At 40.6% G+C, this 25,681-nt stretch overlaps 2 protein-coding genes across 6 annotated transcripts in view; both read left to right on the top strand.

The window, feature by feature from the left end:
* The window catches only part of CEP135 (centrosomal protein 135), a 63,985-nt gene extending 52,194 nt beyond the window's left edge, over positions 1-11,791 (top strand). For 2 of the 4 annotated variants that reach the window (XM_012758256.3, XM_075997751.1), the window contains 3 exons: positions 597-701; positions 4,319-4,432; positions 9,482-11,789. In XM_012758256.3, the coding sequence (XP_012613710.2) occupies positions 597-701; positions 4,319-4,421 (208 nt within the window). In that variant the 3' untranslated portion in view covers positions 4,422-4,432; positions 9,482-11,789. Of the gene's footprint in view, positions 1-596; positions 702-4,318; positions 4,433-8,750; positions 8,935-9,481 lie in introns of those variants that run through there. The other 2 variants (XM_075997753.1, XM_075997752.1) reach the window with 2 other exon arrangements.
* Positions 11,792-22,596: 10,805 nt separating this feature from the next.
* CRACD (capping protein inhibiting regulator of actin dynamics) overlaps positions 22,597-25,681 on the top strand; it is a 211,424-nt gene continuing 208,339 nt past the window's right edge. For both annotated transcript variants that reach the window (XM_020285294.2, XM_075997892.1), the window contains exon 1: positions 22,597-22,760. The gene's annotated coding sequence lies outside the window, so the exon portion shown is untranslated. The remainder of the gene's footprint in view (positions 22,761-25,681) is intronic.

Here is a 25,681-nt window from a genome sequence, read left to right as displayed (position 1 = left end):
AAATTTGAGGGAAGAACAGAGGAGTCAGTGAAGAATAGAACGTTTCAGGATGAGAAAAGGCAGCTATGTCTCAATCTGTAGATTAGGAGCAAGACTTAGAAAAAACTGTGAGATTTGACCCTCATAAGTTTATTGATTGATGGCGGATACTGGATGTTATCTTTTTTAGATTGGAGAGGTTTGGAGATATTTGTTAGAAGAGGAGGAAACCCAGAGTAGTAGATAGTACAAGTGGAAAAATGCACTTTTATAATAAAAGGAGTTAAAAATATTTCTCTTTCTGAGACAAGAGTCAAGAAAGCCAGTGAAAATACTTTCTAGTTAGCGTCTCGCACAAACGTGCAGTCCCAGCGCTGCTGGAGTGCCTAGCACATACTAGAATAGAAGCTCAGTAAATGTTTGCTAAATAAACCAGATGATGGAAATAAAATCTTGTGATAGAAGCTCCAGAAGTTTAGAGAATTGTTTGTTGTAAGATCCTGATCTTCTCTTTGGCTATCCTTAATCATCACCTCCATTTCTATTAATAAAAATCCATAGCACTTGACAAAACAGACATTTTTTATTTATTTCTCTGATTTTAAATTTGTTTTAAGAACTACTCAAAGCCGGGAGAATACCATGCTTCGAGCTAAAGTGGTACAGTTACAAGCAGATTTTGATGCTTTGAAACGACAGATTTCAGCTGAAAGATATGAACGGTAAGAAAAAATGTTATAGCATTGGACAGTGTGTTTATGTATTCCCTATTCTATTCCAAAAAGGATTTAATATGGCTTACAGATAGCAAATTTTTGAAGTCTAATTTTCAAATCAGTTGCCAAATTACTTTTCTTCCATCACTATATTAATACCATAGATATCAATATTCTTGTGATTTCATTCCCAAATAGTAAATAGTGTCAAATTGCTTATTAGGTCAGTTTTTGAGTTCTCTTATTCTTACCTGTTTACATCAAAACTTTTTTTTTTTTTTTTTTTTGAGATGAGTTTTGCTATACTGCCCAGGCTGTCTTCAAATTTCCTGGGCTCAAACAATCTTCTCCCTTAGTCTCCTCAGTTGCTGGGACCACAGGCATGCACTTTCACACCCAGCTTTTTTTTTTTTTTGAGACATTCCCTTACCATGGTTAGAGTACAATGGCATCATCATACTCCTGTGCTCAACTCAAACTCCTGTGTTCAAGCAACCCTCCTGTCTCAGTCTCCTGGTAGCTAGAACTACAAGCATGGGCCACTAACCCTGGCTTTTTTTGTTTTTGTTTTTTTGTAGTGACAGGGTCTTGCTACTGTCCAGGCTGATCTTGAACTCCTGGCCTCAAGCAGTCCTCCCACCTTTTTTTTTTTTTAAAGAGACTCCCTGTGTTGCCCAGGCTGGAGTGCAGTGGTTATTCACAGCTGCCATCATGGCACACTACAGCCCCCAACTCCTGGACTCAAGCTATCCTCCCCATCCTCCTGTGTCAGCCTCCTGTGCCCAGCTTACATCACAACTTTTGAGTGATGTCCTATTTGAAGTATGGAGGGAATTTGCTATGAAATCAATTATTTTTTGTTTCCAAGGAAAATGAAGCCTTAGGTTGCAGAAATGACATGATGAAAGCAGTATTGTTAATTTCTTATAATTCAGATCTGCAGTTTACAGCCCTCAGTTAGGGACCAGGCCGCAGCCTGTTAGGGACTGGGCCACGCAGCTCTATTGCACCCTCCAACCCCCATCCATCCCATCCGTGGAAAAATTATCTTCCATGAAACTGAGGGAGGTGGAGAGGGGCCGCACAGCAGGAGGTGAGCGGTGGGCGAGCTAGCAAAGCTTCATGTGTATTGGCAGCCACTTCCCTCCCATTGCTCCCATCACCACCTGAGCTCTGCCTTCTCCGCCCCACCCCCTCACCTCCCCAGGAACTCGTGGAAAAATTGTCTTCCATGAAACTGGTCCCTGGTGCCAAAAAAGTTGGGGACCACTGATTTAGAAGATCTGGTTTCTGAATGTGCTAAACTGAACATATATAATGATTTCAATTTCTTAATGATAACTTAAATTCCCTGCAAACCTAAATTAAGCTCTCTATAGACCAGGGTTATAAACCCCCCCTCCTTAATCTCTTCCCATTTTCCTTGCCCCCGGCCCTCAAAGAACCTTTGAGTACATAACCATGTTTTTTCTCCTCCTTAACATCCAACTAAGTTATGCGTTCTCATCGGAGCAATATCACCACCGCCCAGGGGAAAAAATTAGTTCTTAGAGGCAGAGGGAGGAGGTGGCAAAAAAACTTAGGTAGTACAAGATATTACAATGGCGTATGACTCTCAAAAGGGCCACGATACATCAACAGTGTATCTGTATATTGAAATTTCATGGAATGGAGGGAAAGTCTACTAAGTTCCTTTGGGAGAGTAATAGTGAAAAAAGTTTGACAAACACTGAACTAGGTAGAAATCCTGAATACTGATTGAAGAACTCAAAGCAGAAAGAGTTCAAACCAGAGACTAGAATAGCCTGCAGGGGAGATGGCAACTTAATCACCATGCTCGGTGGGGACAGACACAGACACCGAGAAGGAGAACATGATAAAGAAAATGGATTCTTTCACTGCTGACATTTGGGAGTTTTGAGATGGGAAAAAGGGAGAGGGCTGGATGTATGTGTAAGAAAAGATGGGAAAGGAAGGGGCAGAGAAGGAAACCAACCAGCTTGATTGAAACTAAAAGCAGGAGGAAGGTTGCCATGTAAGGGTGGCCCAATAGGCTAGGACACCAAAGAGTAAACTGAATACATTTTACTTTTCCAGTCTTTCTATATTTGACAAGGTATAAAGATAAAAAGAGTCTGTTATTATGGTGTGTGCAGAGGCACAATCGTTCTGATATCATTTTCAGTATAGGTCAGGCACTATGCCACCTGCTAAGAGTACCAGTTGAAGAAGGTGCACAAATGAATAACTGACTCTCAGAGGACCCAGTATAATGAGGGAGACAGACACATATACATTTATTTATTTATTTGTTTATGAATGAATGAATGAATGAATGACAGAGTCTCACTGTGTTGCCAGGGCTAGAGTGCCATGGCATCATGCCCAGCTCATAGCAACCTCAAACTCCTGGGCTCAAGCGATCCTCCTGCCTCAGCCTCCCGAGTAGCTGGGACTACTGGCATGTGCCACCATGCCCCGCTAATTTTTTTCTATTTTTATTTGTTGTGGCTAACTTCTGTTTATAGTAGAGACGGGGTCTCGCTCTTGCTCAGGCTGGTCTCGAACTCGTGAGCTCAAGCAATCCTCCCCCGCCTCGGCCTCCCAGAGTGCTAGGATCACAGACATGAGGCACCACGCGTGGCCTTATACAGCCGTTTAAAAACAAGATGTAGTCATTCATATTACTAAATGTTTAGCTGGAAAAAAAAAAGTTAAAAAAATTTTAACAAAAAAATAAATAAAAACAGGATTGTAGCTGCAGAGAGAGAGATGGGTGTAGGATCTTATGGGCTCACTAGAGGATGGGACCTCCGCAAGCCTGGAATCAGTAGGGAAAGGTCAGTTTAGGGTATGTCGGGCACCTGTGGGATGTCCAATAGAAACTTTTAGGTGGGTCTGGACCATAAAACAGAACTGAAGATGTAGATTTGGGAGCGTTGTTGACGTATAAAGCATAGGATAAGAGAATGTAAACCTAGCCCTGGCAATATAGGAAGAAGCAAATGATCCAGTAAAAGAACTAAGAAACGGTCGTGTCGGTAGAAAAGAGAACCAGAGATGGCAGTGTCGTGACAGCCAGGAGTGGTTTAGGGCACCAAATCCTGCAGAAGGTCAGGTGAGGTAAGGAATTTGCCTCCTGACATACACACTTTTAATGTTTAAGAACATGTTAAGCAGGTTTGTTATAATTTTTTTCTTTTAAAGTATAAAGAAGAAAATTAAAATTATATGTAAGTTCTACCTTCCATAGTCACTAGTAGCATTTGGGGGCTTAACATCTCGTCATGTGTGTTTTTATGTGTGTCTTTGTGTACACGTGGTATCCTACTTTTTTCATGAAATATATTTTGAGCATTTTGCTTCCAAAATATTATTTTAATGACAACCTGCTATTCAGATATGATTATGCCATAATTGATTTTGAAAACTGTTATAATGCATATTCTTTTAAGATCTTTTATTCATTACTTAAAAATCATTTAAAGACATAAGATTTAAATTTAGTGGAAATACTAATTAATTAATTTAATAGAAATTACTTAGTTAACTATAGCACCCTATGTCACTTTGGGTTTTCAGGTGCTCGCGTGTAATCTCTCCCGTTTGCTCTCTGTCGACAGGGAACGAGCAATCCAAGAGATGCGCCGCCAGGGTCTTCCCACGCCGCCCTTTAGTTCCACTCTGAGGTCTCCTTCACCTTCTCCGGATCATCTAACTGTGTAGTGATCACAGAGGTATGTACGTATCATCAAGGGCAGCCAACACTAATCTGTGGTTGTAAAAATTCAGAGAATTTGTTATCTCTGCCAGGGGAAGGGAGGTTGCCTGGAAAGGTGCTCAGGGGAACTTTTTGGAATAATAGAAACGTTCTGTGTCTTGGTTACGTGGGTATATACAATTACAGAAACTCATGAAACTGATCATTTATGGCCCATGCACTTTATTATATGTAAATTGTACCTGAATTTAAAAAGAGAAGACAGCCACAGCAAAACATTAAATGACAATATGAGCTGTCCCAGGGTAAGCATTTGATGAAGTGCCAAATTAAAGGGACAGATAGCAGGCGGTAAGAGTGGACAGAGGCCTCGAAGGGGGACTGCACAGGGCACAGTAGACGAAATCTGGGGAAGTGGTAGGTTGTGGGGCAACAATGAGGGAGAAAGGTTTGGAAGGTAGAATGTGATATGCAGAGTATATAGAGTGTGAGATTACATTAGAGATTATAGACTTTATTCTGTGAGTTAAGGGGAGCAATTGAAGGTCAGTCCTCCTATGTATAGAATAGGTACAGGGAGGGGTTAAGATGAAAGAACCGTTTGGTAGATTAACTTCACAAGTGTGTTTGAGCCATATTGGAAAGGATAGAGACGTAGAGAGAGACTAGGGTAAGGGGTATAATCAGTTTTGGATCGATAAAATAAAATTGAAAGCCTAGGACAGATTTTTAATAGTAAAGCATGATGTACATACATAAAAGTGCCATATCGTAGTTATATAGCTCAGTGAATTTTCAAATTGGACACAGTTACGGAACCTGCATGCAGATCAAGAAACAAAACAAGTCAGGCATGGTAGTGTGAACCTGTAGTCCGGCTACTTGAGAGGCTGAGGCGGAGGATCACTTGAGCCCAGGATTTCAAATCCAGCCTGGGCAACTTAGCAAGATCCCCATCTCAAGAAAGAAACAAACAAACAAAACATTGTCTCTCCCTTCTAGTTATAACTCCTGGTATAAAAGTAACTGTCCTTACAGCTTCATTGGTTCATAAAAAAGAAAAGGAAAAAAAAAAAGAAAAGTAACTGTCCTGTTAAAAGCATAGATTCTTTTTGCTTGCTTTTGGACATTTTATAAATGAAAAAATACGTTTCTGTCTTGTTTTTCTCAACAGTACATTTGTGAGATTCGTACATCCTGTTGTATATACTTGTAGATTGTTCAGTCATATTGCTGCCATTATGTGAACTTACCACAGTCCACTGTGGTACTGATTCTGCTATTGGTAGGCATTTGGTAGTTCACAGTTTGGGCTGTTGAAACATTAGGCTGTGGCTATACACTTAGAAATGAAACTGCTGGGTCACTGGATAAGCATATGTTCAAGCTCTAGTAGATACAGCAAATGTTTTCCAAAGTAGCTGTGAAGAGGACACATTCAGCTGAGGAAGGGTCAGAGGGATGTGCTGGTTCACTGGGAACGGGCATGAATAGGAAAGAAGCATGAGTCAGACCCAGCGTCTGACAGATAGCGACTGTGAAAAAAGAGTAACTCAGTGACAGAAATAGTTGCATCTGGCTTTTTTAAAGTGATGCATTTCTTTGCCACTTGTAAGAGAAGTATATGAAAGATAAATTAAACATTTCCTCGATGACTCAGAATCCTCATTATGAACATTAGTTATATGCTATTCTTTAACATACGGATGGATGCCCCCATGTTTGTGGGGCCTAGGTTTAAGTCTTCCTGATTGCTGTGCTTTTGCTTTTGTGCTTTGTTTGATTGAAACATTCTGTTCTTTCATTTTGAGGACCACTTCTTAGTGCTTGCTGCTGTCACTGTGTCCTCACAAATTCTAAGTTGCTGTGTTAGTTTGAATGCGATCAGGTGGTACCTCACCTTCCTGTCACAAAGCCTCATGACAGTGTGACACAGACCTGTTCTCAGGCTTAATTCCCTGCCGCAGTTTAGACCAGGGGGTGGCAAAGCAGGGTCTGTGGGCCAAATCCACCCCACTGCCTATTTGTGTAAATTAAGCTTTATTCACACCATTTGTTAACAAATTGTAAGACTACTTTGCAGTGGCAGAGCTGAGTAGTTGTGACAGACCCTGGGCCTGAAAATCTAAAATATTTACTTCCTGTCTTTGCGCATCATGTAGCCTCTGGAAAACCCAACTGTACTCCCATGAGAAAATGAGAGTGAAAGACAAGTAATTGCTTGGTTTTATGAAAATAGGCTTGACCTTGCAGGTTTCTTAGAGGGATATAGGGACTCCCAGGGACCCCCCACACTACACTTCGGGAACCACTGATACAGAACGTAGTGGATTCCAGTAATCTCTAAAGCTATGATGACTTAGGAGACTTTGTGTTTTTTTCTTTTTTTTTTTTTTTTTTGAGACAGAGTCTCACTCTGCCTGGGCTAGAGTACCGTGGCATCAGCCTAGCTCACAGCAACCTCAAACTCCTGGGCTCAAGCAATCCTCCTGCCTCGGCCTTCCGAGTAGCTGGGGCTACAGGCACGCGCCACCAGGCCTGGCTAATTTTTCCTATATATTTTTAATTGTCCAATTAATTTCTTTCTATTTTTAGTAGCGACAGGGTCTCACTCTTGCTCAGGCTGGTTTCGAACTCCTGACCTTAAGTGATCCACCTACTTCAGCCTCCCAGAATGCTAGGATTATAGGCGTGAGCCACCGCACCCGGCCAGGAAACTTTTGATTACAGTAAAATACATATAACATGAGCTTTGCCATCTTAACTACTTTTTAAATTTACAATTCAGTAGCATTAATTACATTCATAGTGTTGTGTGACCATTACCACTATTTCTAAAACCTTTTCATCTCCCAAACAGAAACTCCATACTCATTAAACAGTAAGTCTTCACTCCCTCAACCTGACCTTCCCAGCCCCTGGTAACTTCCAATCTGCTTTTCTGTCTCTCTGAATTTGCCTATTCTAGATTTTCATATAAGTAAAATCATACAACATTTGTCCTTTTGTGTCTGGTTTATTTCTCTTAGAATAATGTTTTAGGTTCATCCATGTAGTAGGATGCACCACATTTTTTTTTTTTTTTTGAGACAGAGTCTCACTCTGTTGCCCGGGCTAGAGTGCCATGGCGTCAGCCTAGCTCACAGCAACCTCAAACTCCTGGGCTCAAGCGATCCTCCTGGAGCCTCAGCCTCCCGAGTAGCTGGGACTACAGGCATGCACCACCATGCCCGGATAATTCTTTCTATATATATATTAGTTGTCCAATTAATTTCTTTCTATTTTTAGTAGAGACGGGGTCTCACTCTTGCTCAGGCTGGTTTCAAACTCCTGACCTTGTGTGATTCTCCCGCCTTGGCCTCCCAGAGTGCTAGGATTATAGGCGTGAGCCACTGTGCCCAGCCCACATTTTTTAATCCCTTTCATTATTCGAGAACACCTAGGTTGTTTCCACTTTCTCCTCTCCCTTTGGTCCCTTATGGTGTGGGACCAAAGTCCCAATCCTCCATGATTATGCCGTGGTCTGTCTAGTGAGCAGACCCCATTCTGAAGCAAATTAGGGGCCCCCAGTCACTAGTCATATCGTTGGCGTACAAAAGACACTCTTGTCTGGAGACACTCTGGAGATTCTCAGGAACTGTGTACCAGGAACCAGGAGCAGAGGCCAAACATATACAACCATGCATCACTCAGCCATGGGGCTACGTCTGAGAAATACATTGTTAGGCAATTTCTTCATGTGAACGACATTGAGGGGACTTGCACAGACCTAGATGGTACAGCCTACTGTACGCCTAGGCTATTTTGTATAGCCTATTGCTCCCAGGCTACAAACCTGTACAGCAGGTGCTGTGCTGAGTACCGTAGGCAGTTGTAACGTAGTGGTATTTGGGCATCTAAGCATATCTAGACATGGAAAAGGTACAGAAGAAATACAGTATAAAAGATAAAAAATGGTACACCTGTATAGGATATTTACCATGAGTGGAGCTTGCAGGACTGGAAATTGCTCTGAGTGAGTGAGTGAGTGTCAAGTGAACGTGAAGGCCTAGGAAATTACTGTACACTGCCGTAGACTTTATAAACATTCTACACTTAGGCTATACTAAATTTATTTTTTAAATTTTTTCAAAATAAGTTAACTTTAGCTTACTGTAACTTTTTTACTTCATAAATTTTAATTTTTTAACTTTTGACTTTTGTAGTAACAGCTTAAAACATAAACATATCGTACAGCTGTACAGAAATGGTTTTTTTAAAAAATATAATAAATGGTTTTTCTTTATATCCTCCTATAAGCTTTATTTTATTTTTAAAATTATTATTTTTTTTAGCTTTCTAAACGTTTTGTTAAAAACTCAAACACACGCATTAGCCGAGGCCTACACAGGGTCAAGAGATCAACAACACCGCTGTCTTCCACCTCCACGTCTTACCCCACTGGAAGGTCTTCAGAGGCCACAACACACACAGAGCTGTCATCTGCTGCGGTCACGCTGCCTTCTTCTGGAATACTGCCTGAGGGACCTGCCTGAGGCTGTTTCATAGTTAATTTTATATAAATATATAAAATTTTATATATATATGTGTGTGTGTGTGTGTGTGTGTGTGTAGGAGGTGTTATACTAAAATAATGATAAAATGTATCATATGGTCAATACTAGATGATAGGAATTTTTCAGCTTCATATAATCTCATGGGACCACTGTCATATTTGTGGTTTTTCATTTACCAAAACATCATTATGTAGCATATGACTGTATTTCTTATTATATCATGATATGACACATGCTTACTGAGAAGACATAAAATACAGAAGTTAAATAAGGAAACCAAAATCACTTAAAAATATATAGAACAGTATTTCTGAACTTTAAGAAGAATGGTACTTCCTAAATATAACTAGATTTGGGGCATGGAGTTTTATTAGAGACTGTAATTAGAGTCTCTTTATTAGAGACTGTAATTTCATTTAAAACATTGAATTTCAGTTTTTATGAATATATTGAATAACTTTTATCATTTATGTCTTAACCCATCTTTCCCTTCCCCCCTCTATTTTCAGAATAATAGTTTTCAATGAGTTCCTGTATAGATTTTTAAAAGAACAGAACATTAATGAAATATTTGAAGTATTTGTTCCTGAAAATCATGAACATTGACACAAATTCTACCTCAGTCAACTCTTATTTAAATCAGTGAATATTTATGTTAAAAGGTTTGGTTTAAAAGAACTGTACCTATGTGTATATTTTCATATGTATGACAGAACGAAATATGTATTAATAGTGCTTTACTGATGTTATCTCTTTATTTTTATTCCTGACTTAAATTACTTCTCAAAGTATGTTTATACTGTGAATTAATATAATGTATTGTTCACATTACATTTTAATAATCTGTTTCTTAATGAGCCATGATATATATATGTAAATACTTAGTTTTCATGCCTGTGTTTATAACCCATATCTTAATGTATTCACAAAGAATTATTAACCTTGATGCTATGTTGTCATGCTTAGCTTTTTCCCTTAAAATTATTCACAGATTTACTGTCTATCAAGGGGAATATATTTAGATCTAGTCTTATTATAATCTCAGAGGTCTTGCTAAAATAATGATTACCGTACATAATTTGTTATTGCCAACTAGAAGAACTATGATGGGAAATATACATTTATGTATTATATATACAGTTTTATTTTGGTATCACATGGACTCTTCATGTTACACAGATTCTGTCAAAATCAAACTAAAACCTATCTTCAGGGTCTTGTAAAACGATAGAACAAAATTTGGGACATTTTTTAAGTAAATAAAATTCCTCAGTGTATTAATTTAAAATGTTAGAGTATGAAAGCATATGATGGTAAATATAGTAAAACATTTTGTTAAAATTCCAATATACATTCAATTTCAATTTTTTGCTTCTAAACCTGTATGTTGTAATTTACCAGTCTTCCAGAATAGTATGTAAATACTGCACTATGGCGTATAAATTGAAAACAGCTTTTTACCATTAATTTTCAAAGTTGTCATTTTTAAAAATTTAGTGTGTACATATATTAATAAAAGAATAGAAGCACAAAATAGAATGTCAGATATAGAAATTAATCGTGTTTGAACTATGCACATTTGAAGAAAATCCTGTTCTTAATAGATTTTATTATGATTTAAAAAGACTTAAAAACTAACATAGGAAAGTGAGATACCAACTACTTATGATAAATTTTATTTCCTCTTGTGGTTTAATAAACTGGAGTGTGTATGTGTACCTGGGGAGGGCAGTGCTCTTTTTCTAAAACTAATATGGCTTTTGTGTTTGGGTTATGCCCTTTGCAATAATTCAGTGTGTATTTGGGTATGGGCTGGTTTACTTTTCCACCATCTCTGTAATTTTGTGTATCCCATTTCCCTTGTGTGAATTCATGTATTTAGCAAAGTACAAGAGAACTAGGACTATTTGCAATGCCATATGGAAAAAGCTTTTAATAAATATATGTAAATGAAATAAAAAATATTTGTCCCCACCGTTTCCCCTAAAGCAAGAGCAAGGCATATGTTGTTAGATATTTTATTTTTAATGTTTTCTATAATTTAAGAATGTATAGCTTGCCATAATTGTTATTTTCATAACTATGATATAATTTTTTAAAAATTAGTTTGAAAGTACTGAAATGTTCTGACCTTTTATAAATGTTTTTAACTTTGTTTTAAATAATCTTAAATTATGGAGCTTGACGTAGATTTGCCAATAAACTTTACAGTCAATTTATTTTCTTTCTTAAAATAGTTTCTTACAATTTGTGTTAGCAATCTTCTTAATTCTAAAATTAGATAAAATTTACTCAAATCAAACTTTATCATGGTGGGATATGGGGAAGTCCCTGAAATTAGGTGCCAGGTACTTTTTTTTTACTGGCTTTTGTTTATTTCCAGTTAGTTCAAAATATAAGAAATGAAATCAGAGTTTCTGTTTGTTATCCATCCACAAAATGGTTAAACACGTGTGTGTATGTGTGTGTGTGTGTGTGTTGTGGGTGGATACATATGCACTTCTCACTTGCAAATACTCTTTGTTAAGCACATTAATTGCCATTAGACTGTGCCACCTGCTCCCTACCTTATTGCAATTTATCACACATCATATCTCATACTCTGCTTCCCAATTATTAGATGTTAGCAGGTGGCTTACTGTCTTTCTACCATTAGTTCTAGCATCAGTCTTTTTATGTCAGTATCTTGGGCCAATGGTTATTGACCATACCTGTACATTGTACTTACCTGGAGAATTTGAATAAAAAACTGATGTCTGAACCCCTATAGACCAAATAAATGAATAGAATAATTGAACTAGAATAAATGAACTAGACCAAATAAATCAGAATTTCTGCAAATGGAGTGTGGTCTTATTTTTTTAATTGACATAATAATTTGTACATATAATGTTTCAATACATAGAACGTATAGTGATTAGAGCAGTGTAATTAGCATGGTCATCATCTCAAACATCATTTCTTTTGTGTTGGGAACATTTAATACCCTCCTCCTGCCTATTTGAAACTATGTATTATTGTTAACTATAGTCATCCTACTGTGGTATAGAACATTACAACTTATTCCTCCTATCTAACTGTAATTTTATATCCCTTAACAAATCTCTCCCTATTTCCCCTTCCCCCTACCCTTCCCAGCCCCTAGTATCTTGTTCTACTTTTCACTTCTGTGAGATCAACTTTTTTTAGCTTCCACATATGAGTGAGAACATGCGGTGTTTAACTTTCTGTTCCTGGCTTATTTCACTTAACATAATGTCCTCCAGTTCCATCCATGTTGCCGAGAATGACAGGATTTTTTTTAAAGGCTCTCTAGATAATTCTAATGTGCAGCCAGAGTTAACAATGCTAACTTAAGAAAGTGACCCACCAAATTGATTTCCTGACCCACTAATGGGAAGCAACCCAGGGTTTTTTGTTTTTTGTTTTTCCATTTAACATCTTTTTATTTATTTATTCCATTTTTTAATTTCAGCATATTATGGGGGTACAAATGTTAAGGTTACGTACATTGCCCATGCCCCTCTCCCCCCTTGAGTCGGAGCTTCAAGTGTGACCATCCCCCAGATGTTGCACATCGCACTTATTATGTTTGTATATGCCCATCCCCTCCCCCCCTCCCACTTGCCCGACACCCGGTAAATGTTGTTCCTATGTGTCCATGTAGGTGTTGATCCGTTAATACCAATTTGCTGGTGAGCACATTTCCTGACCCAGTAATAGGAATCAACCCAGGCTTTTGAAGAATACTGCACTAGATTTTGTCATTGCCTCCAAAAATCTCAATTTCTAGCATCACACTCACCCTTTTTTCTAGGTTACTTTATTATATCTCCACCAACAATTCTTTTAACGCCTCTAGGATCAGTAGACAATCACCTATCCCTCATCTATAATTTCATCACCCTCACTTTCTTCTTTAGCATCTTTTACACATGCCCTAAATTCTCATCCCTCTAAGCTGAAAACTCAAATCTGTTTATATCTAGTAATTCAAGTGATCTGCATCTGTGTCTATATCTGTATGTAAGAACATGGCTGGAGAAAAATACAACAATGCAAATTCTTTTCAATTCACACTTAACCTCTCCCTAGCAAGTATTTCACACCTTTCCTCTTTACTCAGATTTTCTATCCTTCCTAACTTTCAACTCGTTTCTTTTTTTACTGAGAAAATTGAAACAGAAAAGAACTTTCATACTCTCCAATCTGTTGACATGTATCTGTATCTGTATAATTTCCTTCCCTCCTACTATAACATGAACCATCTCTAGCCCTTAGCCATTCCATCTAGTGTGACCAGTGTCCATTCCTTCTACTACTCAAAACACTCCTGCAATTACTCTTAAGAATTTTACGTATATTAACTCATTTATTTCCCACAATAGTCATATGAGATACCAGTGCCTTTATTCTCCTCATTGTACAGGTAAGGGCACGGGCAGGAGAAGTTAGATAATTTGCCTATGGATACCTGACAAGTAATGGTGAAGTCCATTTTAGACAATAGGCAATTTTTACAGTGATTTAACATTTAAACCAGCAGAAGAAAAATTTGATCTCTGCAGTGACAATCAGGAAAAGAAAAAAACTGAAATCACAGTAAATGGGAACTATGAAACCAGATGGCAGAAATAAATCCTTATATGAGTAACCAGAAACATATAAATGGATAAAACTCACCAATTAAAAGTCAGAGTTAGATTGGATTTTTAAAAATATCAGCTACAAAAGATACACTTAAAAAAGACACAGAAAATTTGAAAATAAAAGGATGGAAGAAGATTCGCCAGGCAAATGGGAACCAAAAGAAAGCTGGAATACCAATCTTACCTGACAAAATGAAATTTAAGAGAAAAAGGCGTTATATATTGGTAAAAACAACAATAGAACAGGAAGATACAGCCTCCATAAGCAAACGGCTATGTATATACATATATGAAACTACACCCAACAAACTGAAAATACACATTTTTTCAAGCACATCTCTAACATTTAAAAAAACAGACTATTAGCCCTTAAAGGAAGTCTCATTTCAAAAGGATTAAATGATATGAACCATTTTTTAGACCATAATGTACACCATTGAAAAAAAACGACAGAAGAAAACTTTGATGTGTTCGGAAACTAAGAAACGTCTTTCTAAATTACTCTTGGGTAAAAAAATGTAAGTCATAAAATAATTTAGAAATTATAATTAAATAATAACTAGAATCAAATTGTGGGGGCACAGATAGCATAGGAGTCATTAGAGGAAACCATAATAACTTAAATACATCAATCAGGAGGTAAAAATTTTAACAAGTCAGTAAGCATTTAACTCAAGAGGTTAGAAAACAACGGCTGAGTGCAGTGGCTCATGCCAGTAATCTTAGCACTCTGAGAGGCCAAGGCAGGAGGACTGCCTGAGCTGAGGAGTTTGAGACCAGCCTGAACAAGATAATAAGACCCTGTCTCTACAAAAAATAGCAATGGAAATGGCAGCTTGCGCCTGTAGTCCCAGCTACTCAGGAGGCAGGAGGATCACTTGAGCCCAGGAGATTGAGGTTGCTGTGAGCTATGATGATGCCACTGCACTCCAGCCTGGTCAACAGAGCAAGACTATTTCAAAACAAAAAAAATAAAACAAAAACCACAAAACTCAAATAGAACAATATGTGGTAACAATATGATGGTCAAATGTAAGAGCCTGGGATTGGACTTTTACCATATTGCAAGCTACTAAGTTAGTCTGTCACTGTTGCAGAGATGTTGGCAGGAAACAGGAGACTCCTGGGTCAGAGACAAAGGCCTTTGTTACTTCTGGCCCAGCAAGCAGCAGAAGCAGCATGTTTCCATTTGTTCCCTTTGACCCCCAAGCCCTGCGGGATAATGCGGAGAGGCCAAGGCAATACTAAGCATGCAGACACATTCACCGCTGAACCTAGGAACACTGAGCTCAGTGAATCCATCTCTTTTCTAGCAAGCAATAAATAAGCTTGCTCTTTGTCCCAAGAGACATCACCTCATCCCTCAAGGTTGCATGTAGCTCCAGGTGAGATGGGCAGCAGGGCAGACCGCCAGCCACTGCAGTTACCCGGTGCTGGGACTGGCCTGAGCAAACAGCAGGCAGGGGCTTGATCCTTGGCTTGCCCACAACAAGAACGTGCAGGGATGCCCATGGTCCATGGTAGGTTGCCTCTCTCAAGGACAGTCCGCTCCTTGGCCCTGCAGGTTCTTGGCCAAACTTGCATTTTCATGTAAGTAAGCAAGTCTGGTGGCCACCCTGCTTGATCCAACCAACAGAGGCTGGGACCAAACCTGTTCAATTTGTCTCCTGCGACATCTCGTTAAGGCTGATAGCAATAGGATTCCAAGCAGCAGGGAGAAGCCAGCCAGCGGTATTTGCCTCAGTCGTGCCTTCCAAGATCCCAGACAGGGCTAGTTATGGATGACTATCCGGGGGATCAGTAGCAGGTGTTATTTTAGACGTCCAGGATGTAGTCTAAAGCCACTCTGCTATCCATTAATGACTCATGCAATTTAGACTGACCTGCAGATCTCTGCTGTCGCTGCCAATGGGGCAGTGGGTGAGCCAGAAAGCAACCATCCACAATGGAAAGGCAGCCCATGGCTCTCTGACCTACAAAGGGTCCCGAGTCACTCCTGTTTGGGTTTGGTTGTTAGACTTGAGTTTGACCTTCACCACATTGGTTGGTTAAGAAACACGGGCAGTGTCTGTAAGTAGATGCTGCCTTGATAGGCACACAGGGCATAACCAAGGGCTGCTCAGCAGTCGGGAGAAGCACGTGAATTTGCATCAGGCTGGAAAAGGCTGTGCCAGTCTGTGTGTTTGTCCTTGCACAAGGCAGAGGCCGTGCTCGGGAGCTGCCACTGACAGTATTAGCAAAATGGTTCGAGCGTGGCCGTACCCAAAGGACAGGGGTGAGAGACCCAGCAGCAGGTCAGACTGCCAGCCACTGCAGTTTCGTGCCTCGGGCAGCCCATATGATTTGTCGCCAGACTGCGATGTATGATCTAGGGGACAAAGAGAGCATTCATGGCTATTGCTTTGGGCTGGCTCAAAGAATGCTGATGCGCGGGTTAGCGGATATAGAGGACCAAATAGAATGCCCAAATGAGGCATGTACTACTGTCTCCAAAACAGCCCAATAGGGAGCTGAACCTCCTTTTTGGTGAAAAGGACCCAGAGATACAGTACTGTTGCCCTGGGTGCCAAAGCCACTGTGGATCTGCACACACAGTCCCAAGAAACCGTGCTTGGCAGGCAGCCCTGGGAGTGGCGTTGGTGGGGGCAGGTCACCAGCCACCTGCGCTGCTGGAGGTATGACGACAGCCCAGCGAGGGCAGCTGCGGCCAGGGCTTCTGACTTGCTGGTGAACACTTTTAACTCACAGGGCAGAGGCACTCTTGCTCAGTCGTGGCTCACCCACTGGTGACAAATGGCAGGAACTTTGTCCCACTAGCTTATCTCCACTTTCAGCATTTCCCTGATGGCGACAATCCTCTCTGGCACTTATGGGATGGGAAGGATAAGCATACAACACGTCAATTCCTACCGTACACTCCGACGTACAAGCAACAACAGCATCATGAATTAGTCCCAAAGGTCCCGCTCGTAAAGTCACATTAGTTAGCGCTCGAACTCCTGGCCTCAAGTGATCCTCCCGTCTCGGCGTCACAAAATGCTAGGATTACAGTCCTGAGCCACCGTGCCAGGCCTATATTACTTTTAATGCACTACTGATTTTTGACTTTCTAGTATTTTATTCAGATTTTAAAATCGATGTTTGTAAGTGGGACTGGCCTGGAGTTGCCTTCTGTGTGCAACTCTGTAGTGTCTATCTCTGATGTCACAGCATCCTAGCGTCCTAGAACCAGTTGTGAAATTACTCTTTTCCTGTGTTCTGGAATCTTTTGCATATCATGGGTCCGACTCATAAAATCGCCTGGGTAGGTGTCTTTTTTAGAGGGAAGCCTCTGACCACCCTTTCAATTTATTCTACAAAACAGTTTTTCTGGCCGGGCGCGGTGGCTCACGCCTGTAATCCTAGCTCTTGGGAGGCCGAGGCGGGCGGATTGCTCAAGGTCAGGAGTTCAAAACCAGCCTGAGCAAGAGCGAGACCCCGTCTCTACTATAAATAGAAAGAAATTAATTGGCCAACTGATATATATATAAAAAAAAAAATTAGCCGGGCATGGTGGCGCATGCCTGTAGTCCCAGCTACCCGGGAGGCTGAGGCAGAAGGATCACTCGAGCCCAGGAGTCTGAGGTTGCTGTGAGCTAGGCTGACGCCATGGCGCTCACTCTAGCCTGGGCAACAAAGCGAGACTCTGTCTCAAAAAAAAAAAAACAAAAACAAACAAACAAACAAACAAAAAAAACAGTTTTTCTCCCCCTTAAGTCAGTTTGGTAATTAATTTTTTTCTAGAAAATCTTCTATTTCATCCACATTTTAAAAAGATCCTCCTTATCTTAGTTATTTCTCTTTCATTGTGAAATGTTTATTTTTTGGGTCTCTTGACTGATAAGGCAGAGATTAGTCAATGTCATTGTGTTTTTTTTCTAAGAATCAACTTGTTATTTTGTTGGTTAAATCTGCTTAATTTGCTTTCTATTTTATTAACTTCTGCTTTCTAGTTCATTTGTTTACATTATTGAGTTATAAGCTTAGTTTATTTTTAATCTGTCTTATTTTCTAATTTATGCATTAAAGCAGGCATCCTCAATCTATGGCCCGTGGGACACATCTGGGTGTTTTTGCACGTTTGTTTTTTTACTTCAAAATAAGATATGTGCAGTGTGCATAGGAATTTGTTCATAGTTTTTTTAAACTATAGTCCAGCCCTCCAAGGTCTGAGGGACAGTGAACTGGCCCCCTGTTTAAAAAGTTTGAGGACCCCTGTATTAAAGGCTACAAAATTTTCTTTGAGAACCTCTTGGGCTATACCCTCGACAGGTTTTTTGTTTGCTTGTTTTCTCTTTAAGAGACAAGGTCTAGCTCTATTGCCCAGGCTGGAGTGCAACGGCTGGATCTTAGCTCACTGTAAACTTGAACTCATAGAATCAAGGGATCCTCCTGTCTCAGCCTCCCAAAGTACTGGGATTACAGGTATGAGTCACTGTGCCTAGTCTAGTTTTTTTGTCATTTCTTTTTGTCATTACTTTCTAAGTAGATTCAAATTTCAGCTCTGTATTATTCATTATTGGGGTCACCATATAATTTATGCCCAATTTGGGATACTTTTGGGAGCAAAATACAGTCATGTGTCACTTAATGATGAGGATATGTTATGAGAAAGGCAACTTTAGGTGATTTCATAATTGTGTGAACATCACAGAGTGTGTTTACACGAACTTAGATGGAAGTACCTACTACACACCTAGACTACAACCAATTGCTCCTAGGCTATAAACCTACACAGCATCTTACTGTACTGAAAACTATAGGCAGTTATAACACATGGCAAGTATTTGTGTATCTAAACATAGAAAAGGTACAGTAAAAATACAGAATTATAATATTATGGGACCACTGTCAAATATACGATACGGTTCTTTGTTGACCAAAAAGTCATTATGCAGTGCATGACAGTGTATATATTAGGTCAGGACAATAAGTATAAACCAGGGCTATCCTGCGTGACTGGGAAGTATGGTCACCCTATCTTTAACCTCAAGAGTTATTTATTTAAAAGGAATTTTTAAAATTTTTCAAGTAGATGGGATTTTGTTACAAATTCCTAATTTTTTGAATTTTGATCAAAAAATGTGGCTTGTATGGATTTTGCTTTTTATACTTTGTTGCATTGTTATTATTTTTTGACCTAAAACTTGCTTAACTTTTGTGATTATTCCAAATGTTTTCGTACAGAATGTATATTTTCTGTTTGTCGGGTAAATATTTTTTGATATCTTCTAGATCAAGTTTATTAATTCTCTGTATAATTATCTTTGTCTACTTGCTACATCACCCAGCCTAGGCAAAATAGGAAGACCCTGTCTCTGCCAAAAATGTAAAAATTAGCCGAGTGTAGTAAAGTGGCCTGTAATCCCAGCTACATGGGAGGCTGAGGTAGGAGGATCCCTTGAGCCCAGGAGTTTGAGACTGCAGTGAGCCATGATCATGCCACTACACTCTAGTCTAGACAACAGAGAGAGAACCTGTCTCTTAAAAAGAAAAAAGAGTCTCCCATTGTGAGAGTAGATTTGCAACTTGACTTACAATGGGGTTCCATCCCCAATATACCCATCATAAGTTGAAAATATCCATAAGTTGAAATGAGTTTAATGCACCTTAAATGTGCTCAGAACACTTTCATTAGCCTACTGTTGGAAAAAATCATCTGACACAAACCTATTTTATAATGAAGTGTTGAATGTCTTATGTAATTTATTGAATATTGTACTGAAAGTGAAAAACAGAATGGTTTCGCACCATTGGTAAAGTCAAAAAATCATAAGTTGAACCACCCTAACTTGGAGACTGTAATTTATTAAAGTAAGAAGCTTATTTTAAAAAAATTGCTTCATTATTTAAGGAATTTTTGTTAAAGACAGAAGTTAATATTTATTTTTATTTTTTATTTTATTTTATTTTTAGGGACAGGTCTCTCTCTGTCATTCAGGCTAGAAGCACTGCACTTGGCCTTGAAATTTCTTTTATCAGATATTACTACTTATGCTTTCCCTGACTTTTAACACCTTTATTGAGATACAATTTACATGCCATACAATTCACCCACTTAAATTGTATGATTTGATGATTTTTAGTATATTCAAAAATGTGCAACCATTATCACAATTTTAGAACATTTTCATCATCTACAAAAGAAACCCCATACCCATTAACAGTCATTCTTCGCTTTCCCCCAGCTCCTCTTCCCTGTAATCATGAATCTACTGTCTCTATAGATTTGACCGTCAATATTAGACATAAACGCGGTAATTCCATATGTGGTATTTTGTACCTGATTTCTTTCACTTAGCATAATGTTTTCAAAGTTCACCCACGTTGTATGCAAGGTTCATCTATGTAGCATGTATCAATCAGTACTTCATTCCTTTCTATTGCCAAATATTCCATTGTATGGATATCTACATCTTGTTCAATCCACTCGTCAGTTGATATATATTTGAGTAGTTTCTATTTTTAGTCTTTTTTACTATGGACATCCCAATGGGTATGAAGTCGTATTTCATTGTGGTTTTGATTTGCATTTCCTTGATGGTTAATGATATTAAGCATCTTTTCATTCCCTCATTGGCCATTTGTGTATCTTCATTGGAGACATGTCTATTCAAATCCTTTGCTCATTCTAAAGTTGTGTTATCTTTTTTATTATTGTTATGAGTTCTTTATGTTTCTGTATACAAGTCCCTTATCAGATATGGTATGTGATGGGTAAATATTTTCTCCCATTCTGTGGATCATAGTTTCACTCTCTTGATGGTATCATTTGCAGCATAAAAGTTTTAAATTTTGTTATAGTCTATTTTGTTTTTTTCTTTTGTTGCTTGTGCTTTTGGTGTCATATCTAAGAAACCACTGTCTAACCCCAGGACATGAAGATTTACTCCTCTGTTTTCTTCTAAGAGTTTTTATAGTTTTAGCTCTTACTTTTAGGTCTATGATCCATTTTTAATTTTTTTACATGATGAGAGAGGGGTCCAAATTCATTCTTTTGCATATGGATATCCAGTTGTCCCCATATGCTTTCTTCCATATCTGCCTATTTTATTTTTCCATTACTTCATTTTCAGACATGATTATCATTTTGTAATTTTAGAAGATAGGTGAAATTGAACAGTTAACTCCATTTTATGGATTTGAAGAAATCTCTGAAGTTAAGTGGATTATCCATGGACCAGGGGTTAGGGATAGAAAATCAGTACTACTGATAGGTGTTCTGATTCTCACCCCATCCCAGGAGATACTGCCTGCCCTCTGAACGGTTTAAGTGAGCAGACCTCATTCGTTTTCAACTCTAAATATTCACAACAGCCCATTTCCTGGAGTGGTGAGGAGGGAATTACTAACTTCATGCCAGACTAATGGAAACTCTCAAAATGATGGTATATTTCAATGTTCTCACTTTGGAGATCAAGATTGTTGGGAAGACACAACAGGGTTCTGAATTGCAAGGGGCAGTTAAGACACTTCAGGCACCACTATATTTCCACTTTAGCTTTTCCCTCTTTTCTTCTAATATGAACTGTAATATGAGCAGCAATTTTCCAGAACTCTTTCAATATTTTAAGGCTCTCTATGAAATGGGGTATCTTGTCCTGAAAAATGAAAAGACAGTAGACCTACATTTATGGAAATTTGAATTTTTATAGAGTCTGTTTTCATGTAGTTGGCAAGATTATAATATAACCAAGAAAAAGATCCCAGTTATATGTTCTGTACAGATTTGACTTTTGGATTCTGGGAACTTCTAGTACTACTAAGATCAAATCAAAAGGAACTTGCTCAACTTTTTCTAAAATTCTTCATTATTCATATTTAGAATAAAGCAGACATAGTTTAGGAAAAGAATGCACTGAACAACTGAATGATGTCAACATTCACAAAGACATACAACCATATATTACGCTGGTATTTGATTAAAATGTTTCTCTAGAATAACCCAGTTGGATAAGCCAACATTCTCCCAGTATCAAAGTTGCTCCTTCTAAGTCACGCTCCTACATTAAAATTATTAGCCCTATCGTTTGGCATTGGGAGGGACACATGGCTCAATATCGAGTGGATATTAAGGTTACCGTTCATATTTTGCATTTTTTGTCACATAGGATTTTTCTTTGTTTAAATTGCTTATTTAATAATAACAAATATTATTATTACTCAATAATAATTAATTTTAGCATCTTTTCATGAATAGTGAACTCAAAAGATCAGTAGAGACTGATTTCCAATAGTTGCAGTGGCAGTCATAGCAAAAAGTATGGAGAAAAAAGTCTCAGTGTTTTGTTAGCCCACAAAAGAAAAAGATTAATAATCATTTTCCTTAAAACATCAAAAAGAGTATTTAGTGTCATACGGCTGGGGACAGTAATGCCCAGCGCCAATGCCACTACTCTGTTCAGATGTACAGCGACTCAGCAATGCAATTTCTAGCCTTTCTCTTTCTGGGTGGCATTTTTCAACTTGTTCCACTCTCAGGAGTGCCAATGCCATTTCTTACGGCCGGGACTCTGCAGGGCGAACTCCCTCCAGGGTCCCTGTGGCTCCCGTTAGTCTGCGGCTCAGGGGGCAACGGGGACAGAGGTGCATCCCGCGGGGAGGCGTCTGAGGGCGCCGGGTTCCCGCCGCACGCGGGACGCGCCTCGCCGCGCGCCCACTCCGGCGAGCTCAGACCCCGCGCGTCCAGGAGTCCTGGGGTCGCCCCCTGCGGCGGCGGGGGGACAGTGACCGGTCCCACGCCCTCCTCGGGGCACCCCAGGGCGGGGAGCTGTCCGCGCGCGCCGTGCCTGGGGCCGCGAGCGGGACCCGCGGGCCCGAGGCGACGCCGGGCGGGGCGCGGCGCGGGTCCGAGCGCTGAGGCGCGGGCGGAGCATGTGACCGGCGGCGCGGGCCGGGCGCGAGCGCCGCGCGGCGGCGGCGGCGGGGAGGGCAATGGAGGCCGCGGCCGCCTGAGGGGCGGGTGCGCTGCCGGTGCTGCTGCGGCGGCGGCTGCTGCTGCCGAGGCTGCCGCGCGCTGTGCCGCCGCGTCCGCGTCCGCGCCGCCCGGGACCGCGTCGCCGCCGGCCGCGCCGCCAGCCAGGACGCCGGGGGACCTCAGGTGAGCGCCCTGTCGGCCCGCGGCCGCAGCCAGACAATGGGGACAGCGGGCGGGCTGCTCCCCGCCACTCGCGCCCCTCCGCCCGGGCCCCGCGGCGCCCTGGGACCCCGGTCCTGCCCCGGGGCGTGGGCCCGGCGCGGCGGGCGGCGGGCTGTGGGGCGGCGTCCCCGCGACCTCTCTGAGGAACCTGCGCGCGGCGTGCGCGGCGGCTCCGGGTCCCCGCGAGGGAACCTGCCGGCGGGCTGCGCCCCGGGAACTTGCCGGGAGCGTGGCACCTTCTCGTCCCTCCTCGCATTACCGCGCCGCGGCATCCCGCCCCGGGTCCCGGGCATCCCGCCCAGCGTCCCCGGCCGCGGCGGCGGCAGCGCGGGACCTCGCCGAGCGGGCTCAGCCCTGTCGCCCGCCCAGAGCTGCCTGGCTTTGTTTAACCTCTGCCGAGCCGTTCCGCACTAACTCCGGCCGCCCCAGTTGTGGCGAGCCACCGGTTCGGTGGCTGAGGCGACACAAAGGGTCCCCCCGTCTGCCGGGGGCCGCGCGCTGCCGGCGGTGTGAGGCGTGCTCGCCTTCTCCGCTCCCGCCGCCTGTCGCCCCGGCTCTCCTGGTGCCGCCACCGTCCTTTCTTACGGAGCGCCGTAGGGGCGAGCTGGGACCCCGAGCCCTGCCGTGCGGCGGGTGGGGACGGCTCTTTTCCTTTTTCCCCGTGATTATCAGCAAACAGAAGGGCAGAGCCTGACATGTTCTGTGTTAGGTGGTCTCAGAATAGAGGCATCACGATTCTCTTCTGAATTCTCGATTTCGAGGGAGAATATGCATTTGCAGACACATTGATTCAGAGAAGGGGGAGGGGACCCTAGGAACTGCGACCATGTGTTGTGAAATTGTAATACGGTTTTCAGGAATAATGGCCGGGAACTGGCTGTGTAGGTGAGGGCGTGTGTGTGTTGGCGTGGTGGAGCGGGAGCGGTTAGCATACAAAGGATAAGGCAGTTTTAGGAAAAGGTTCTTGGTCAATATCTTGTGGCAAATTTTCGATTCCTCGAGTTGTCAGTTCAATCAGTGTTCCCCTGTGAAAATCACCTACGGTAGCTGTTGAATTACAGATAAAATGGACAATAGTTATTTGGCATTGTTGGGCCACCCAGGAATTTTAATGCAGCCATCAATTTTGAGTCATTTTTTAAAAGTCAGCGAAGGAAAGATACCTTCACTACTATCTCCTCTATTCTTTGGGAAAATGGGATCCTAGTTCAGTATGTGCGAGAGAAAATTGCCTGTAAGAAAAAAAAAAAATCTCAAAGGTGGTTTTGTCAAAGAAATATTTTGAAAAATTCCTTTTACATAGGAGACGTGGTTGCTTATAGATCCGTGTCAACTCAAGAGATGTGCAGGGAAAAATTTGTGCTACCGGATTGCTCCTTTCTACTATTGATTACTTAAAATGAATTTTATTCAAAAGCTTCATTTTGTTGTCACCTCTAACAAATTGAGAAACTTTAAAGACTTAGCAATACTTGCAAGAGCTGCATTTGGAGGCAGGAAGATAATAATACTGACTTGACATACTTAGGCAATTGGCATAAGAAACAAAAGAAAAAAAAAGAAAAAAATAGTTCTTTATAAACTACAAAGCACTGTAACAGATAGAAGTTATTATTGCTAGAAGAGGAAGCTGTGTTTTACAATTTTAGACAAGTTTAGAACAATTAATTAAAATTATTCTGCAATTCTCCAGGGCAAGGGACAGGCTTTAGTCTATTTTTGTAGTCACATTTCTAATCTGGCATACCGTAAGTGTTCAAGGAGTCGTGGAGAGAATGAATGGGTGAAAAAAATACAAGTGGATAAACAGGGTACAGATGGGATTTGTTTACTTCTTTTAGTTTAGTGAACATTTACTGAAGGCCTCCTGTGTGCCAGGACCTGTGCAAAGTGTTTCCACGTACAGTTTAGGAAAGCCTGGTGACCGTCCTTTTTTTGGTTATAGTTCATGTACATTTCTTTGAAGAATGGAGCCTCTTGGGTGGTTTCAGTGCCCAGTGGTCTCCTATAACTGAGTGGCACAGTGGAACGTTTCGCTGGTTGTGTGTGCATATGCTTTCTCACAGTGGCCTGTGGGGAGGCAGGGTAGATATTATCATTCCCGTTTTGTAGGCGAGGAAATACACAGTGAGATTAGATGACTTGCCAACTCCTTGCCACTAACGCAGCCATGCCTGGGACAGAAGCTGGATCTCACACCTAGAGCTTTCACTTCTGTATAGTACAACCTTCTTCTCTAAGATATGTGGCACCCCCAGAAAAAGTCTTCCTTTTGGATACATTTTATACAATGAAAGTTTTATTTTCTTAGTACTTACTTAGTACTTTCCTAGTACTTACTGAAGTGTTTGAACATATAAGTTCTGGAGCCAGGTGACTGAATTGAACCCTGGCTTTACCAGTCACTTGCTCTGCATCCTTGGCAAGTGATTTAAATAAGCCTCAGTTTCCTCATCTGTTAAATGGGGGAAATTATGAGGATCAAATGAAAATAACTTATGTATGTGCTTAGTGCAGTCTAGCTGAAACTAAGCACTCAGTGTCAGCTTGTATTCTCATTATAATATAAAGCAGTGGCTTTTGAACTTTTATTTTTGCCCATTAAGAGATGCTGTTTTACATAACTACCCAGTCCACATACAAGTTATAAATATGGATAATTAAAAAAACCCATGCAGTAATGCTTAGACTTCCTATGTACAATGCATTCTTATATTTCTTATTCTATTTTATTTTAAAAAATACTGGTTGAGATCCACTAAATGATTTCATATTCCATTAATGGGTCAGGATCTACAGTTTGAAAAGCACTAATGTAAAGAATAATCAGGTTAAATGTATTAAAGAAACATCTGTTGTTAAATCTTTTCTTATACAAAAAA

Source organism: Microcebus murinus, chromosome 26 (assembly GCF_040939455.1).
Source record: "Microcebus murinus isolate Inina chromosome 26, M.murinus_Inina_mat1.0, whole genome shotgun sequence".
Taxonomy (NCBI): Eukaryota; Metazoa; Chordata; class Mammalia; order Primates; family Cheirogaleidae; genus Microcebus; species Microcebus murinus.
Note: the sequence above shows the minus strand (reverse complement) of the source record. Positions and strands in the feature narration are given on the sequence as shown.